This window comes from Setaria italica, chromosome V, assembly GCF_000263155.2.
Source record: "Setaria italica strain Yugu1 chromosome V, Setaria_italica_v2.0, whole genome shotgun sequence".
NCBI lineage: Eukaryota > Viridiplantae > Streptophyta > Magnoliopsida > Poales > Poaceae > Setaria > Setaria italica.
The window spans coordinates 45964341-45980167 of NC_028454.1; the positions used below are offsets into that span (position 1 = coordinate 45964341).

At 44.3% G+C, this 15827-nt stretch overlaps 3 protein-coding genes across 3 annotated transcripts; 1 reads left to right on the forward strand and 2 right to left on the reverse strand.

Moving 5' to 3' along the window:
* Window positions 1-350: 350 nt before the first annotated feature.
* Window positions 351-4679, reverse strand: LOC101752606 (mediator of DNA damage checkpoint protein 1). Its single transcript, XM_004971156.3, has 7 exons — window positions 4484-4679; window positions 2030-3389; window positions 1659-1928; window positions 1395-1475; window positions 1056-1164; window positions 895-961; window positions 351-780 (listed from the first exon to the last, which is right to left on the reverse strand). The coding sequence occupies exons 2-7, from the start codon at window positions 3344-3346 to the stop codon at window positions 762-764; spliced, it is 1863 nt and encodes a 620-aa protein (XP_004971213.1). The 5' UTR covers window positions 3347-3389; window positions 4484-4679; the 3' UTR covers window positions 351-761.
* A 364-nt stretch (window positions 4680-5043) lies between these two features.
* Window positions 5044-7443, reverse strand: LOC101753018 (vegetative cell wall protein gp1). Its single transcript, XM_004971157.3, has 3 exons — window positions 7228-7443; window positions 5781-6011; window positions 5044-5570 (listed from the first exon to the last, which is right to left on the reverse strand). Exons 1-3 carry the CDS (start codon window positions 7413-7415, stop codon window positions 5513-5515), a joined length of 477 nt encoding a protein of 158 aa, XP_004971214.1. The 5' UTR covers window positions 7416-7443; the 3' UTR covers window positions 5044-5512.
* Window positions 7444-8549: 1106 nt separating this feature from the next.
* On the forward strand, window positions 8550-12268 carry LOC101753420 (probable glycerol-3-phosphate dehydrogenase [NAD(+)] 1, cytosolic). The gene is made up of 6 exons (XM_004971158.2): window positions 8550-8742; window positions 8863-9766; window positions 10551-10772; window positions 11120-11367; window positions 11562-11701; window positions 11870-12268. Exons 2-6 carry the CDS (start codon window positions 9130-9132, stop codon window positions 11991-11993), a joined length of 1371 nt encoding a protein of 456 aa, XP_004971215.1. The 5' UTR covers window positions 8550-8742; window positions 8863-9129; the 3' UTR covers window positions 11994-12268.
* The last annotated feature ends 3559 nt before the right edge of the window (window positions 12269-15827 follow it).

The window sequence follows — 15827 nt, forward strand, 5'->3', positions numbered from 1 at the left end:
CTACTACATCGTCGCAGGATCAAAGTTGTGGATGTCACTGCTCTCACTCTCCATGGACGCCTGAGGATATGTGGTTCCTGAAGCCTTCTGTTCCCGATGCACAGCTATCCTAACACTAACTGGCCATCTCAGAAGAAAAGAAGCTGCCGACTACATTCAGAATCTGGATGGTATAAGTAAGAAGAGCCACACTTCGCCCCACATTTGACCGTATCCTGTAGTACAGAAATCGCCTCGACGTTCGTATTCATTCCTAGAAATATCAAACGATATCTTATAGGGGAACTGATTAGAGTAGGTGAACGGAAAAATTCATTAGTGCTTGACAAATTTCTCGTTCAATACGGTATCAGAGACACCATGAGCTGATCACATGGACTGCAATTCCAATCCTTACATGCATACTGCTCTCTCATGACAATGCCACCCAACTTGATTGGTTCTACGACAATTCTGAATAGACTCGAGGGCAGAATGACACTGATAAATCATGTATCCAGTCGTAACTACATAGTACCATAGGCTAACATGCAGAGCCATAAAAGAACTCCAAAATCGCACATGGTGTGTGTGCCATGAGCCAATCGAGAGCACGGGGTCATGGTAAGGGCCAGAGGCTCCAACGATAAACACAGGAAAGAGTGCGCAAGGGATCATATATAAGATTAGCTGGAGAAAGAAAAGGATGCATATGTACACAGGTGCTCTGTTTGCCTTGCGCAGTACCAAAACTATTCAGATCTTGCTCAAATGGTTGTTTTTTAATGGAAAAGGCGAAACCTGCCACACAAAAGACACCATTTCGTTAAAAGGCAGGATTGATTCCATTGATGCTGCAAATAAAAATGTTCAAGAAACAACATTACCCTACACTGTTAAAAGTGCTAGCACTACCTGTCAAACTCTAGCTTCTGAGTGACGATACCGTTCAGCAGAAGCTCCGAGTCAAACACTTGGAGACCTGCAACAATTGCACAGAACTTATTCCCTGAGATTGCATGAAATGGAACAAGCAACAGAGATATATTTTGGGAGAGAAAATTCATCACATGTACCACTCTTAATTAATGGCATACAGACACTGTGGTCTTGTTCACAAGAGATGACAAAAGCCCCCTCAAAATTCTTGTTCTTCATTGTAGAGGCTGTGATTCTCTCTGATGGCTGAGGAAATTTAATTAGCATTAAAGCAGATTAGCCAATGAAAATAATGTAACCAAGATGAATTCTAGCATGCATTGAGGTCATACAAAATTATTGTGGCATGTAAAACAGAAACTAATATGATGATATCTTTCCTACTTTGCCTAATGGCTATAGTTGATAAATGAATGCAATGGTGGGTAGACTACCAATCTACAAGGACAATAGGATCAGATGTCCCAATTCCATACCTGACCACGAGCTGCCACTACTAAACTTTTCAGGAGCTCCTTGCTAGGCTTGGCATTTGGTGTGACCAGTACTCTTCTACCCTAAAATGGATTTTGGAAAGCTCAGGAAACATTAAGATGGTATAAGTATTCAAAAGGAATGCCATAAAAATATACTGTAAGTTGAAAGCTATCTTGACATAAAATAAAATACAATTGTCCTCCATCACCATTCATTTTTCCATTTCAATTGGATTCTTCACAGCTAAGAAATTAGAGGCAAACCTCAAGCAATGGTTTTTCACAGGCTCTGCCTAGTGAGACAGGCATGCTAAAGCCTAGTTCCTTTTCCTTCTTCATATCCCTCATAATGTATTTCTTTTCATCAATGAAGCACCTTGCTTCTCCACAGCATTGAAGCCATGATGGTGTGACTATAGGTATCCCCATAGCTATTGCTTCCAGCATGTTCCTTGTACGGGCAAACTTTTCAGCAACAAAGTGTGTAGCCTCTCTAATAGTTGTCGCTGCAGGTACTCCAAAGTATATCAGTATCTGCCAACGTCCAAAAAAATTTATAAGATGGAAACCAAACCACCATCAACACACCTCTAAATACTGGTTTCATATGTAAAACTAATATGTTCAGAAACTACCTTCGTTTGCATTTTGATGGTTTCCTTGTCCATGCTTTGGCTGAACAGAACACGGACTTTGGACATATTTCTTCTTCGCCTGCTTGATTGTAAAACTGGAGATGCTTCATTTCTGAACAGACTGGCAAGTTCTCTGGAATTTGGTGATTTCAGAAGGCCTCTCTTCGGTGGTTTCTTTGACATCTGTGTCCTAGACTGGGGGCCTGTGCTATTTATCTCTCTCAGTGGTACCCTGCTTGTCAAGCTAGAGTTATGACCTTCTTGTGCAGATGTGGATTGTTTTTCCACTCTGGCATGCTTGTTGAAATCAAGGCCACATGTGCTAACTGGTTTTGCTGTCGATGAGTCTGCTACTTCTGTACTTTTGGATGTAAATGTAGTTGAGCTGCCAACTTTATTGAATTGAACTTTCGAGCTTCTTGAGATAAACATATAGGTCCTCTTCCCTCTAGGGTGGATTACAGCATGAGAACCTAGAATATTTGAATCACTTGCACCAGATCCCTTGGTTCTTTCTGACACCTCATGATTTATGGCTCCTTGAATGCTGCCACAGTCCACATTTCCTTTTGCTTTCCCTGCCATTTGTTTTGGGTTCTTCATGTTTTTTGACTTTCTGGGATGCTTTTTCAAAGAGCTTGAACTTCCAACGATTCGCTTTTGAATTTGCGATTCAACTGAACATATCTTATCAGCTTTGCTTTCTTTTCCCAAATTTGTTCCGAGAATAGAACTTTCAGGATGTGCCTCATCCCTGACAACATAATTGACAGTTGATGCATTGGACAATGCTTCCATGGCTTCAGCTGCCATCTGAGTACATGGCCCAATATCATATGCTTCATATAAATCATCTGTAGAACCAACAGGTTCTGGCTTCTTGAAAGAATCCACGCCTGAGACACCACCAATACAATCTGATATGAACCCAGCCCTGGTACTTGATCCATTGCCACAGTATCTCTGGGAGGCCAAATGCTTCACTTGAGTGTTAGCATGGATCCTTTGTTTTTTCCTGGAAATCATAATGGCTGTGCATTCATCATTATTTGGATTATCAGCCCAGTCAAAAATACCTGACTTTTGGAGAGGGCTATTGTACTCAGCCCTTTGGGCCAGGCACTGAGCCACTTTTGTGCCTAATATAGAAGCTGGCTTTATCCCACTAATCGGGTCAGTGCTTGTTTTCTGAGAAGTTTCTATATCATCTTCTACTAGCAGTCTTTCCACAGTGTCAATAGCAGTGGCCTGTGATTCATCACCAGGCTCCTGTGAATTAAGGTAATCTAACCTTCCTGGAACTCTTGCACTACTCATTGTACCCAAGCTGTAATGGATAACATAGATAGGCAAGCAGAACCTACAAAATCAAAATGGTGAATAGAGTTACCAACACCAGACAAATCGTGATCTGACTATCCAATTGTTAACAAAATCTGGACATGATACTGAGTGCTGAAAATATTATCAAACTCAAATGGTTGAGTGATGCATAAACCAAAACTGCATGAATGAAAGAAACACTTTCAAGCTGCAAAAGTATTCAACTGCAGATATTCACACCCACAGAAAATTTCTGATTACAAGAAAGATAAATGACACATATTGTCCTGTCCAGGAGTATGGAGAAATATGGCAACACAGCCAACTGCAAGCAGAGTTTCAAGATAAGTAGTGGTGGCTGCAAACTTTAATGTGGTAGGCAGTAGGAAGGGGTTGAAATGCTGGGATTCAGAGCAGATAGTGTTAATAAAACAACGTGTATCCATATTTGTGTTGTTTCTGAAAAAATGGAATCCAGACAGCTAAAAGCTTTGCCAAGACTTGACTGTGCAACCGCAACACAGTAATCAGTTGTTGCCAGGTAAAAAAAATATTAGACATCAGAACCACAGAGTTTAGATAACAAAACAGCATCTAGTGGTGAATCCTAAAGGACATTGAAGAACGCAACACCTTGATCATCCTATAAATCAGTAATGACGCAGTACTTCATAACAGCATCAATAACAACTACACAGAGTAATCTTATGTCTGAAGATTGAAGCACAAGTAGTGATAGCGACTACGATCTTGTTGAAGCAATCACAAGTACTAGCTTCATAAAAGTGTCTGCATGACAATCTCACGCACGTTGCGCTCATCACACAGCAATCGCCGATAAGAGGAATCATATCAAACGCCGGCCGGTTCCGTGTAAACGGGGGAGGGGATTGAGTTCAGGGCTGGAACTTGGAAGTAGGGGATAGGGTGGAGTGCACGGACCACGGAGAGTGGGAAAGGAGTTGGGGTGGAGGTGGAGCAATCCAGAAGGCACAATCAGAGGGTTCGATCAAAATCCCCCACGCACGCGGCAAGGGACGAACGATTCGGCGGCGGCGGCGGCGGAGAACGCGATCAAAATACTAGCAAAAAATCCGCGAAAAATATTGCGGGGAAACGAAGGGATTCTACCTTCGTTCGAGCCTTGGAGGGGAGGCCGGAGTAAGGCCGGAGTTGAATGGTGTCGCGTCTTCGCTTCGGCACTAATCAGCCATTGATAAAGCGAGCAAGGGAGCGAGCGATTCGGGGTTCGATGCGGTGGATTGGTAATGCGAGGAATGGGGGGTAGATGATGAGTGCGCTGCGCCAGGGAGGCGCGCGTTCCAAAGCAAGCGCCGCGGGAGAAGCGTGCTCGGGAAGCCAAAACCGCGCCGCCTCTTCTTCCCTCCCGCTCGTCTTTCTGGAGGGAAGAAATGAATTTGATGGAAATTTTCGGACCCATTTTTTCGGCGAGAGCGCGAAAATACCTTTTTTTTGTGGGAAAAACAAATTTCACGCGCTCGGCGAAAATAAATTTAGTAAAGTTGAAATTGCTCGTGGATACGACTCTTTCCATCTATGAAAATTAACGAATACGGCCAAGATCGTTGTGAAACAAATTCTCTCCCTGACATTGCTAAATTCCCAGTCTGAGTGAATGGTGCGGGAGAACGATGGTAGAGCACCGTTTGCTAACATAATCTTAAGAGAACTAGTTTGCAACATTCCTTCCTCGCATAAAAGCTTTATCAACTCAAGTACTCAGTGATCTCAAAACCCAAACTAGAGCACAGTGGATAATGCACGCATGTTTCAAAACAAGGCTAACCGGGCACTGGAACAGGGCAGAATACACAATCTCACCAAGAGTTGCATCTAGTCCTAACTCCTACCAGGGTGACAGCATCTAGTTTGTCATAACAGAGTTACATGCATCCAACATCAGGCATGTAGCATCGTTGCGCCGCAGATGCAAGTGAGCACTAGCACCAACCGATCGTCCGAATCTGACAACAACCCACTGTGGTCTGGGAATCTAGGTTGCAGTACCATTAGCAACTTCTTCTCTAGGATTAAGCAACATCCTTGGATCATGCCCACGCATCCATGGGGCTATGGGGACCAGTACATGTGCCGATGAAATCCAAACAGAGGTTCAGGTTTGCAGAGTGTTAAAATATGCTACTCTTTTCGTTTAGCCACAAACAGTTTGCTCATATCTTCAGTAACAACGTTGCTCCTGTGAAGCAGTAACCAAAAAATAAGCATTGCTTAGGGATAGAAAATATATAATGTGAATAATTGGCAAAAAAAAACACTCTGGGACTGGGCCCATATGCTTTAGTTCACTGAAAGCATTTTATTGTGGACATGAGGGGCGAGAAAAACACAGAATAAGATTGGTCCCGCATGACACCAAAGAGATAGGAAAAGGGGAAAAATGACTAACCTTCCACGAAGCTGCGGAGGAATTAGAGCGTTCCCTGCAGCACTTCTTACAACTTGGGGTTGTGGTTGCGTCCTTGGAAATTTACTGCGTGAGTCATGAAGCGCGGATCCATTTGATTCTCTCTTCCTTGATGCATTCTCTGTAGGGGGAGCAAAGAGATCTGCAACATCTGGTAGGTCTAATGATGGTGTGGGCAGGGAGACATTACTCGAACTAATGGGTGCTATGTTCCTGGAGCAAAAAGACAAAATCAAGAAGTTAAGAAATTGCCAGTACCATATCAAACCTAGAAAGTATGGCAGGGAGGACTGGTAGTAATGTACTTGCATTTAGCAAATCAGACAAGTAACAACAATTCAGCATGCATACAACTGATATAAGAAATCTGGATGAAACAAACATACCAGGCACCAATATGAAGGAGGGGGCAATGAAGTATAACAAGGGAAGTAAATTCAAATGCAATACGGTAAGGAGATGAAATGCAGCAGGGTAGTGACTGCTTTAGATCCAACATCACTTGCAATCTTTTTGCACAATAAAACAGTACCGCACAGGACATCTAATAATCCAACTTGCCCTGCAAGGAATTCCACTTTTTCCCATTTTCCAAATGGCCGTGCAAAGGGAGCATAACAAGCATATAATCTACTAGTGGCTCAGTGCTTCATCCCAACAAATTGGCTGTGTCTTATGTCAGTATAGTTCTAGATTGATTTATATTGGAATGCTAAAGTAGAAAAGCAACATAATCATCATCAAATTATGGTAGCATTAAGAGGCAGGGCTCTGCAGAATCCAATTTAGCACCAATAGTGAAGAAATACATTATTTCAGAAGTGGACATGTTCACATACAGTTCTTTCATCACAAACAAAAAGCACCCCATTGAAGGTTTGTTGAATTTAAAAGCCATCATTAAACATTCCAAATATTGCAAAATAGACACATCGTTGTGGTTTACGAGATTTCCCTCAACAAGCTTTATCGTTGTAGTTACACTGCTTAGTTTAACTTACCTTTAGTGCCTCTAAGCTTTTGCAAACTGCATACTGATACTTTGATACAAAAAAGAGAGTAAAAGTGGAGGTGTCTGCCCTGATTTCTAAAGAGAAGGGCGGACGCTGTGCTACATATCACTTCTGAAGCATATCCTGATGAATGATGCCCTCATATACAGAACTCTCTTCATAGTTTTGAAGTTGCATAAATAAATCCCAGCAATTAAAGGAGCACATTGCAAAATATGCAAAGCATGCATGCCAATTATCATTTCGAACCGGACCTTCACTAGCACTGATGCAAGATTACAACGGTGAGTCGATAGCCAGTAGCTTCAGGTTTATTTCAGCACACTCAATCAGCCTGCCCCGCGAGCTGGTCACCTGCCAAGCAATCCCCGTTCCCACGAGCGAAACCCTAGAGAGACAAGGCAGAGAGGACTTACTGGCTGGGTGCAGGCGGCGGCAGCGGCGGGGTAGGCTGAGGAGCGGCACCCAACGCGGTCGAAGGAGACGGAGGCCTGGGCTGCGGCCCGATGGAGGAGGCTACGGGTGCAGGGGAGGGCGCCGCGGCGGCGGGAGGCTCGCCGGCGTCTTCCTCATCGGAAGAGGCGTCGTAGGCGACCAGCGACATCGGGTCCGGTCCGGGTCGGTTGCGCCACAGGTTTGGGTTCCCTTTAGGTTCGATTGCGACGTGGGCTGTGGGACTAGTGGGCCTGAGAAAGCGAGCCTAACATGGGCCTATCTTTTAGTCGAGTCTCTCAAATACATGGCTAGCTAGGCCCAAGGCCCAATACACTTGAACGGCAAACAACATGCCAAGTATGGCTAACTTTTAAAAAAAAATCTCACATTTCTGAAACTCTCTGTTCACTCACCGAAAGATTGTGAGCAGCTCTGAACTCCCCCCGCGTGTGCTTCAGCAATCTCCATCAATCTCTGCACGCGAGGGGATTAACTAACTGCACTGGATTTGATGAAACCTACTTAGGTCTGCATCAGCCGACTGCTGCTACGATCTGATTGATCTCCGAGCTGTGCTGGCATAGTGGTGGGCTGGTGGTTGCAACTGACAACCAAGAAAGAAGCTCGCCTACATGCATGAATGTGCCTGAGAGGCACGTCGGCATGTTTCACTTCACCGAGTTGAGAAAGCGGCTGCAGGGAAGACGACAGCGATACTCGCCGATGCTGCTCCCATCTCCTACGTATGCCGCTGCGTCAGTGTCAGCGATCAATCGATGAGCACAGAGGACTACAGGAGGCTACGCCCAAGGCCAATGCTATCTTTTAGGTCGGAGTCTCGGAGAGTCGGAGATGAATGCTCGACTTTCTCGATCTGTTGCTGGTTTCGGGATATCCAATATCCTGTCTCTATCGTCGTCGCTGGCGCATCGGTGTCGCAGTGCAGTTTCAGAAATCAGATCTCAGTCCACTTCAGCACCCTCTGCCAGGCAGAAGCCTTGTAGTCTAGTCATGCTCATCCTGGACTGGATCATGTACATATTTGCGTCGAATATATTTCCATAAGGTTGTAATTTTATTAAGTTCAACGAATACGAAACTAGAGATCAAGCTTGCATTCCATCATCGTCTCCTTGAAAGGGAAAGCGAAAGCGAAAGCAAAGCGAGCAGAGCAGGAGTGCACGGCCAGCTCGGGAAACAGCGAGCGAAGCACAGGCTTGTCCCCCTCCTCCCCCACTCCACTTCCACTCCCACACCTCGCTCGCGTGCTCATTAATGGCGGGCACCGCATGGTTGGCGCCATCCATTTCCATTAATGCCTCCACCCACCTCCGGGCCGCCCCCATCTACTTATCCAAGCCGATCGAGCGCTTGCTTCCAATCCAGTCTCGGGCCGTTGCATACTTCCATCCGCCACCCACCCCGACCTTGCCCGCCGCGCCGCGCCCCAGTGCCGGCTGCCGGCCAGCTGCGCCCCCGGGATCCTTGAGCTGGAGGTGGGTGGCGACGTAATGGCGGCTGCTTGCTTTACTGGCGTTGATCCCCTTACTTATCCCTGCATCGGTGCCGCGGTTTATTGACTGTGCTTGATTGTGTTTGGCGTTCTGTGGTTGTAGGTGGTGGTGGATGACCAGTTCTCGGAATTTTCTGAGGGGAAGATCGGGGGGTGTTGTGTTGGTCCGCAGTGGGTGAGCGGCGTTTGAAGCGATTTCGCGCGTGGCGGAGTCGTTGGGTGATGCAGGAATTTTATCCTGGGCGGCTAGGACTGCGTCACGCTCAAGGTGTTCGATTAATTGCCTCTGAGAGCACACACACGTGCGAGCTCAGCTGCTATAGGTATACTGGTTTGAGTGGTTTTTGAATTCTGATCAATTGCGAGAGAGATGGTTGGGAGCGTGCATATGAATGGATCGGTGCACGGTGCCAATGGCACTGAGGAGCGGCTGGACGAGCTGCGCCGGCTGCTCGGCAAGTCGGAGGGAGACTTGCTCAAGATCGTCAGCGTCGGTGCTGGCGCGTGGGGCAGTGTCTTTGCTGCTCTTCTGCAGGACGCCTATGGCCACTTCCGGGAGAAGGTGCAGATAAGGATTTGGCGTCGCCCGGGGAGGACAGTCGACCGGTCCACTGCAGAGCATCTCTTCGAGGTGATCAACTCGAGGGAGGACGTTCTAAGGCGCCTCATTCGCCGCTGTGCCTACCTGAAGTATGTCGAGGCACGGCTCGGGGATCGGACATTGTATGCTGATGAGATATTGAAGGATGGATTCTGTCTGAACATGATCGAAACACCGCTCTGCCCTCTGAAGGTCGTCACCAACCTGCAGGAAGCCGTCTGGGATGCTGACATTGTGGTGAATGGAGTGCCATCCACCGAGACAAGGGAGGTGTTTGAGGAGATCAGTAAGTATTGGAAGGAGAGGATCAGTGTTCCGGTAATAATTTCCCTGGCAAAGGGGATAGAAGCCTCATTGGATCCGATTCCTCATATCATTACACCCACTCAAATGATTAGTTCAGCAAGTAAGAATCTCTCGTCTCTTTTTTTGTCCATGTCTATTTTAAACTGAAAGATTCGATCATTTAGTTTCTGAAGGAGTTGAATGGTCTTGGTTGCCAAAAAAAGATTTATAACTGTGACATGCATAAGCTGCTTGATCAAAGTGTTTGTAGTACTTGGCTATTTACCAGTGTAATGATTAAATAGCACAATGTTTGATTCGTGTACAAAATGCTGTCATGTGGAAAGCTCATCTGTGTACTGCATAATATTTGACAAACACGCCTTATTTCTATAGTACATGCTAATTACTTTAGTAGGTTGCCTACCATAGACCATAGTTACCCATTTACAGGTACAGGAGCACATTAGACCTATTTATTACCTGTCTGTTACCATAACCAGATAACCTCCACAATTATGCCATTAGCTGCTTAACACAGTTAGTTTGAGGATATGCTCTCACCAACAATTCTTTTGGCTCCATTTGATGGCAGGATTGAATTCTCATTGATGTGTTTACTTGTCTATTCCATTTCTTTATTTACCATTATGATGTGTTTTACGTGCACCAGAAAGTCAAACACACCAAGGTTGTATATTTATGGCATGATCATGACAAGGTGCTTATCTTCAATGCCCTTGATCATGATCATGACATGGTGCTTAGCAACTAGTAGAAAGAATGGTCTTGATCTTGACATGCACCTGGTTGAAACATATAAGTTTTTGTGTGACTGCTTAATGCTTGACCTGCGTATTTGAACTCAACAGTACAGGCTGATATTTTTTAGAAAAACAATGCAGCTGGAGTTCCAACTGAGAATATACTCTATCTTGGAGGACCAAACATCGCCTCAGAAATTTATAACAAAGAATACGCAAACGCTCGAATCTGTGGATCCAACAAGTGGAGGAAGCCTCTTGCTAAGTTTTTGAGGCAGCCACATTTCATTGTCTGGGACAACAGTGATCTTGTCACTCATGAGGTGATGGGTGGCCTGAAGAATGTCTATGCAATTGGCGCTGGTAAAACTAATCTCTCCATTTTCATTAGCTGACAACATTAGTGTAATTGGGATTCTACTCGATGTTGAAGAAAGCATATCAAACATGGAAGTCTTTTATGCTTAAAAAGTTAGTTGATCTGTTTAACAGTCACCAATCTGGCCATTACCATGACTTCTTGCCTTAACAGAGTATGGTTGGCAGGGTGGGTTACACTAAAATCAGAAGGGTACCTAAGAATTTTAATTAAAAAACAATCGAATTGGAAAATCTTGAAATAGGGATATAGAGGACAAATAGGATAGTATCTCTTTGTTTTACTACGTTTTTTCAGTTCCTGTTTCACCATATTTCTCTTTATGTTTCAGGAATGGTGGCAGCTTTAACAAATGAGAGTGCAACAAGCAAATCTGTATATTTTGCTCATTGCACGTCAGAGATGATATTCATTACTCACTTGTTAACAGAACAACCTGAGAAACTTGCTGGTCCTCTGCTGGCTGACACTTATGTAACTCTCCTAAAAGGTCGCAATGCATGGTATGGGCAAATGCTTGCCAAGGGAGAGTTGAGTCCTGACATGGGTGATAGTATCAAGGGAAAGGGAATGATTCAGGTAATATTATAGCAATGTTCTTTTTATTTTGTTCATTTTTATTCTGGGAATATCTTTGACAAATGTTGAAAGGCGAAGATTGCAGTAGATGTCATAGCTTACTGGATATTTGATAACCCTGAATTTTGCATCCGTCCCTTTTCCTTTTAACATGGTGTGTTTCACCACGATCGTTTTATCATTCCATTGGACAGGGTATCTCTGCCGTTGGTGCATTTTTTGAGCTGCTTAGTCAACCCAGTTTAAGTGTGCAACACCCGGAAGAAAACAAGCAGGTTGCTCCAGCTGAACTATGCCCAATCCTGAAGAGGCTTTACAGAATATTGATAAAAAGGTTTGTGCTCTGTATCGCCATTGCTCCCTGCATAACTGGAGAATTTACAGTGGGCTTGAGGAGTGAGGACTACAGCCTAAGTGCAAATTTTACCAGTTCTCACTCCTGCATTTTCCTGCTTCGTATTACTCTTCTGATATATATACTTGACTTTATCCAAATCTGCAGGGAGCTCCCAGCAAGAGACATTCTCCAAGCCTTGAGGGATGAAACGATGAATGATCCTCGCGAAAGGATTGAGATGGCACAAAGCCATGCATTCTACCGCCCATCTCTCCTCGGGAAACCATGATCATATTAGTTCTGTATATTAGAAGAACATAAACGAAGGTGGGATGAGATCGAATTTGCCAAGCTACCGATCATTCTTGATCGAACTTGGAGCAGGTGTATCTGCACTGCTGCTGGCCTGTGTTTGAGCTTATAGGGCCTTCGTCAGTTGTGGAATTTTTTGTGCTCCTTCATTGCCATGTTGTACAAGATCACTGAATCAATAAACTTTATGATCGCCAGTCATATGAACAGAGTACCTGAGGAATAAGCTACTCTTGAATCTCTTGATGGAAATTAGCATTTTACAATGTGTCAGGTCGAGTGTATGTGCGGATGCATTCTACACACGCAGTTGTGGGACTTGGCAAAGCAGTCCGTGCGCAGCTGCGAGCACCACCGGCCGCCGGCCGATCAGTAGACGGTCCCGACATCCTCGCCGCAAGTGGAATGCGACGGGGGAGCGGAGCCGGCGCCACCAGCCCCAACCTTCAGTAGCTTGTGAAGAAGAGGAAGCTGGAAGCTGCCAGCCCTACCCACTCTGCAATGCCAGGGCTAGCAGCCTAGCTACGAGCAAACGCCACCGCGGCCGCGCCAGCGTCACCACCATCGCCGTCCGCGCTCGGGTGCTGCAGCACCGAGCTGTAGGTCCGGCAATCTCAGGCCACCGCGGCATCGCTGGAGGGAGGGCCGTAGGCGGCGCGAGAGGGGAGCAGGAGCCAGCGGATGCACGCGGAAACTCGTCGGAGGCTCACATGGGACCATGGCGGCGGGTATAGCGGAGGTCACCGGCGGCAGCGCGACCTCGCTGGCTGCCATGTCGCCGGTCTGAATATTTTTGCAGGTAAGCCCCCAAATATTTTCAAATAGACCCTGATTAGTTGCGATCCAAATATTTATAAATACCCCCTGTTTTGAATCGCGATTATTGATCGCGATCCAAAATTAAGGGTGTATGTGTAAATATTTGGATCGTGAATTCGTGATTAATAAACGCGATCCGATTATTTACAAACAAAACCCCCAGTTTGCCGTTGCCTCTCCTCATCGGCTCATGCTCCGGCCCCGACACCGACATCCTCGCCGCCCGCCGCCGCCTCTGTCCTCCGGTCCTCCCGCCGTCTGTCCCAGAGGATAGAGCAAATGTCCATCCCATTCGAGCCCTAGAACAAACCAGCCCCCCACACCAAGTAACGGAAGCGCTCCATTCGCCGTCGCTGCATCCGAACCGAGCAACAGCTGCGCGCTTGAGCTCACGAGGCCGGGCATGGCGGTGGCGATCCTGAAGAGGCCTTACAGAATCGAGATAAAAAAAGGGTCTGCTATGTAAATGCTTACATTGGTTTGCTACAGTATACAGCATGTCAATTCTCGTGCCCTTTCTCGTTTTGTAGCACGAATGGTGTTAGCTTTCGTAAGACGAGCAAAATCTGCATACTCTGCTCGTTGGAAATCAGAGGTGAGAAACTTCGTACCGGGAAATGCTTGCCAAGGTAGAACTCAGTCTTGAGAAGGCTGTTAGTATGAAAGGAAAGGAGATGATTAAGGTAAGATCATACCAAGTTATTTTCTTCCCTTTCCATGCTCAGCATCTCTTTGAAGAATGTTAGAAGGAGAAATTTCTAGAAGATATCAAAACTTACAATATTAATTTTTCACAATCCTGACATTTTCAACTATCCCTTTTCCATTTTGTGCTATATGTCTCACTTTTGTATTTTTTGCTGGGTATCTCTGCCGTTGGTTCTTCTTCTTCTTCTTCTAAAAGATATCAAAACTTACAATATTAATTTTTCACAATCCTGACATTTTCAACTATCCCTTTTCCATTTTGTGCTATATGTCTCACTTTTGTATTTTTTGCTGGGTATCTCTGCCGACAGGAGCATGTCTTGAGCTATTTAGTCAATCCAGCTTAATATGTGTCCAACGTCTAGATGAAATACAAGCAAATTGCCCCTGCTGAACTGTGCCATATTCTGAAAAGGCTTTATATAGCACTGTCAAAAAGTTTTCTTTTCACTCACCATTGTGTCATTTGCTTTCTGTTTAATTGGTCCATGTACAGTGTACGGAATGAGGATTGCTATTCAACTGAAAATTTCCTCCTTTCTCATTGTGGCCTTTGTAACTGCTTCAAACTACTCTCTGATAACATACTTAGGGGATGTTTGGTTCTTTAGGAGCTACTAAAATTTCTATCACATCGAATGTTTAGATACTAATTAGAAGTATTAAATATAGACTAATTACAAAACCAATTGCACAGATGGAGGCTAATTTGCGAGACGAATCTATTAAGCCTAATTAGTCCATGATTTGACAATGTGATGCTACAGTAAACATGTGCTAATGATGGATTAATTAGACTTAATAGATCCGTCTCGCGAATTAGTCTCCATCTGTGTAATTAGTTTTATAATTAACTCATGTTTAGTCCTATTAATTAGCCTCCGAATATTCGATGTGACATGAATTTTAGTCCAGACTAAAGATCCAAACACCCACTTAAACACTTTTTGAAATTTGCAGGGAGCTCCCGGCAAGATATAACAAATGGTCCTTGAGGAATGATTGAGATGGCACAAAGCTGTGCATACTACTACCGTCCATCGCTACTCAGAAAACCATGACTTCATTGATTTGATTCTGTATAGAGTGTGCCATGCAGCTGAATCAGCGTGCAACACCTAGAGGTTCCATAAGTTTGATAACTCACACAAAAGTTTGAGCTTTTTAGCAGGTATATATCTGCATAAATATCTGAATTAAGGGCTAGTAGTTTTAAAATTTCTTTGTGCTTCTGCCAATTTGCCATGTTGTACAAGAGATTACTGAATCAACAAATGATATGTGATCACCCAGATGAAATTGCTTAATAAGAAAATGTACTTGATTGTTTCTTCTATGAATACTTCAAAAGCTTTCTTGATGCAAATTAGCATCTTTTTTTTTTTTGCCATGCTACCGATCTTTCATGTCTCTGCTTGGATGGTATGATGTTTGCCTGAAATGGAGGAATTCTTAATAGATATTCTGACTAATGACATTTGTTACCCTAATTACTGAGAACAATCTGAGAAACCTTCCTGATTAAGTTCCTATGGACATCATCGTCAATCGTTCGGCTTCCAGCATTCTATAGAACTGTTTTTTACCCCTTCCTTGAAGGTGAGATTTGCAGATGATATCAAAATTTTCTAGATGTTTTTGACAACCTTGACGTTTGCATATGGCTTACTGTTGACACTGGATTTTGGCCGATAAAATCCCATAAAGCCTGAAATAAGGAAAGGAATATTCTTTTCTTAAAAGGAAAGGAAACACACATATCGAGCACGTGAGACTCCTAGAGAGTCTAAGTGCTGCACGTTCAGGTTCATACAGAGGAAGCAAGGTTGTGTGTTAACAGCTCACGTATGAAAGGAAAGGGAAACAAGAATCTAATGACGATACAAGATAGAAGCTTCATCGAGAGGGATTCTACATAAAGGGAATTAGAGCCCATGTATCTTAATATTTCCTTTTGTTTAGATATTTATTGTTAGGCAAGTTTTGTACTAAGTCATTATTGTAGCTGACTAGGGGTCATTAGTCTAGGGTATAAATATGTACTCCTAGTCATTGTAACAAATATCTCTTGATCAATCAATACAATCTTTCGGCGCCACGTCGCCAAAAGAGTAGGAGTAATGTAGCTTTTTCGACGAGTTCCTTCTAGCGCAGGGCTGCATCGGTTTCGATCTCAGATGAACTTGTGAGTACCATCATCCGATCATTACGACCTCTATCAGAACTTTCTAAGTTAAGTCTTATATTCTGATATCGTTGTGCGGCTAGTTATCAAGTATTCTTA

What these genes read in the sequence shown, in the direction of transcription:
- LOC101752606 (XM_004971156.3), bottom strand. Translation starts at nt 3,346, where the DNA reads ATGAGTAGTGCAAGAGTTCCAGGAAGGTTAGATTACCTTAATTCACAG. An exon ending in TAGTGGCAGCTCGTGGTCAG is followed by an intron (nt 1,165 to 1,394) that starts GTATGGAATTGG and finishes AAATTTCCTCAG; the next exon opens with CCATCAGAGAGAATCACAGC. An exon ending in TATGCCATTAATTAAGAGTG is followed by an intron (nt 962 to 1,055) that starts GTACATGTGATG and finishes CAATTGTTGCAG; the next exon opens with GTCTCCAAGTGTTTGACTCG.
- LOC101753018 (XM_004971157.3), bottom strand. Translation starts at nt 7,415, where the DNA reads ATGTCGCTGGTCGCCTACGACGCCTCTTCCGATGAGGAAGACGCCGGC. An exon ending in CCGCCGCCTGCACCCAGCCA is followed by an intron (nt 6,012 to 7,227) that starts GTAAGTCCTCTC and finishes TTTTTGCTCCAG; the next exon opens with GAACATAGCACCCATTAGTT. An exon ending in CCTCCGCAGCTTCGTGGAAG is followed by an intron (nt 5,571 to 5,780) that starts GTTAGTCATTTT and finishes ACTGCTTCACAG; the next exon opens with GAGCAACGTTGTTACTGAAG.
- LOC101753420 (XM_004971158.2), top strand. Translation starts at nt 9,130, where the DNA reads ATGGTTGGGAGCGTGCATATGAATGGATCGGTGCACGGTGCCAATGGC. An exon ending in AGGGAAAGGGAATGATTCAG is followed by an intron (nt 11,368 to 11,561) that starts GTAATATTATAG and finishes TCCATTGGACAG; the next exon opens with GGTATCTCTGCCGTTGGTGC. An exon ending in TACAGAATATTGATAAAAAG is followed by an intron (nt 11,702 to 11,869) that starts GTTTGTGCTCTG and finishes CCAAATCTGCAG; the next exon opens with GGAGCTCCCAGCAAGAGACA.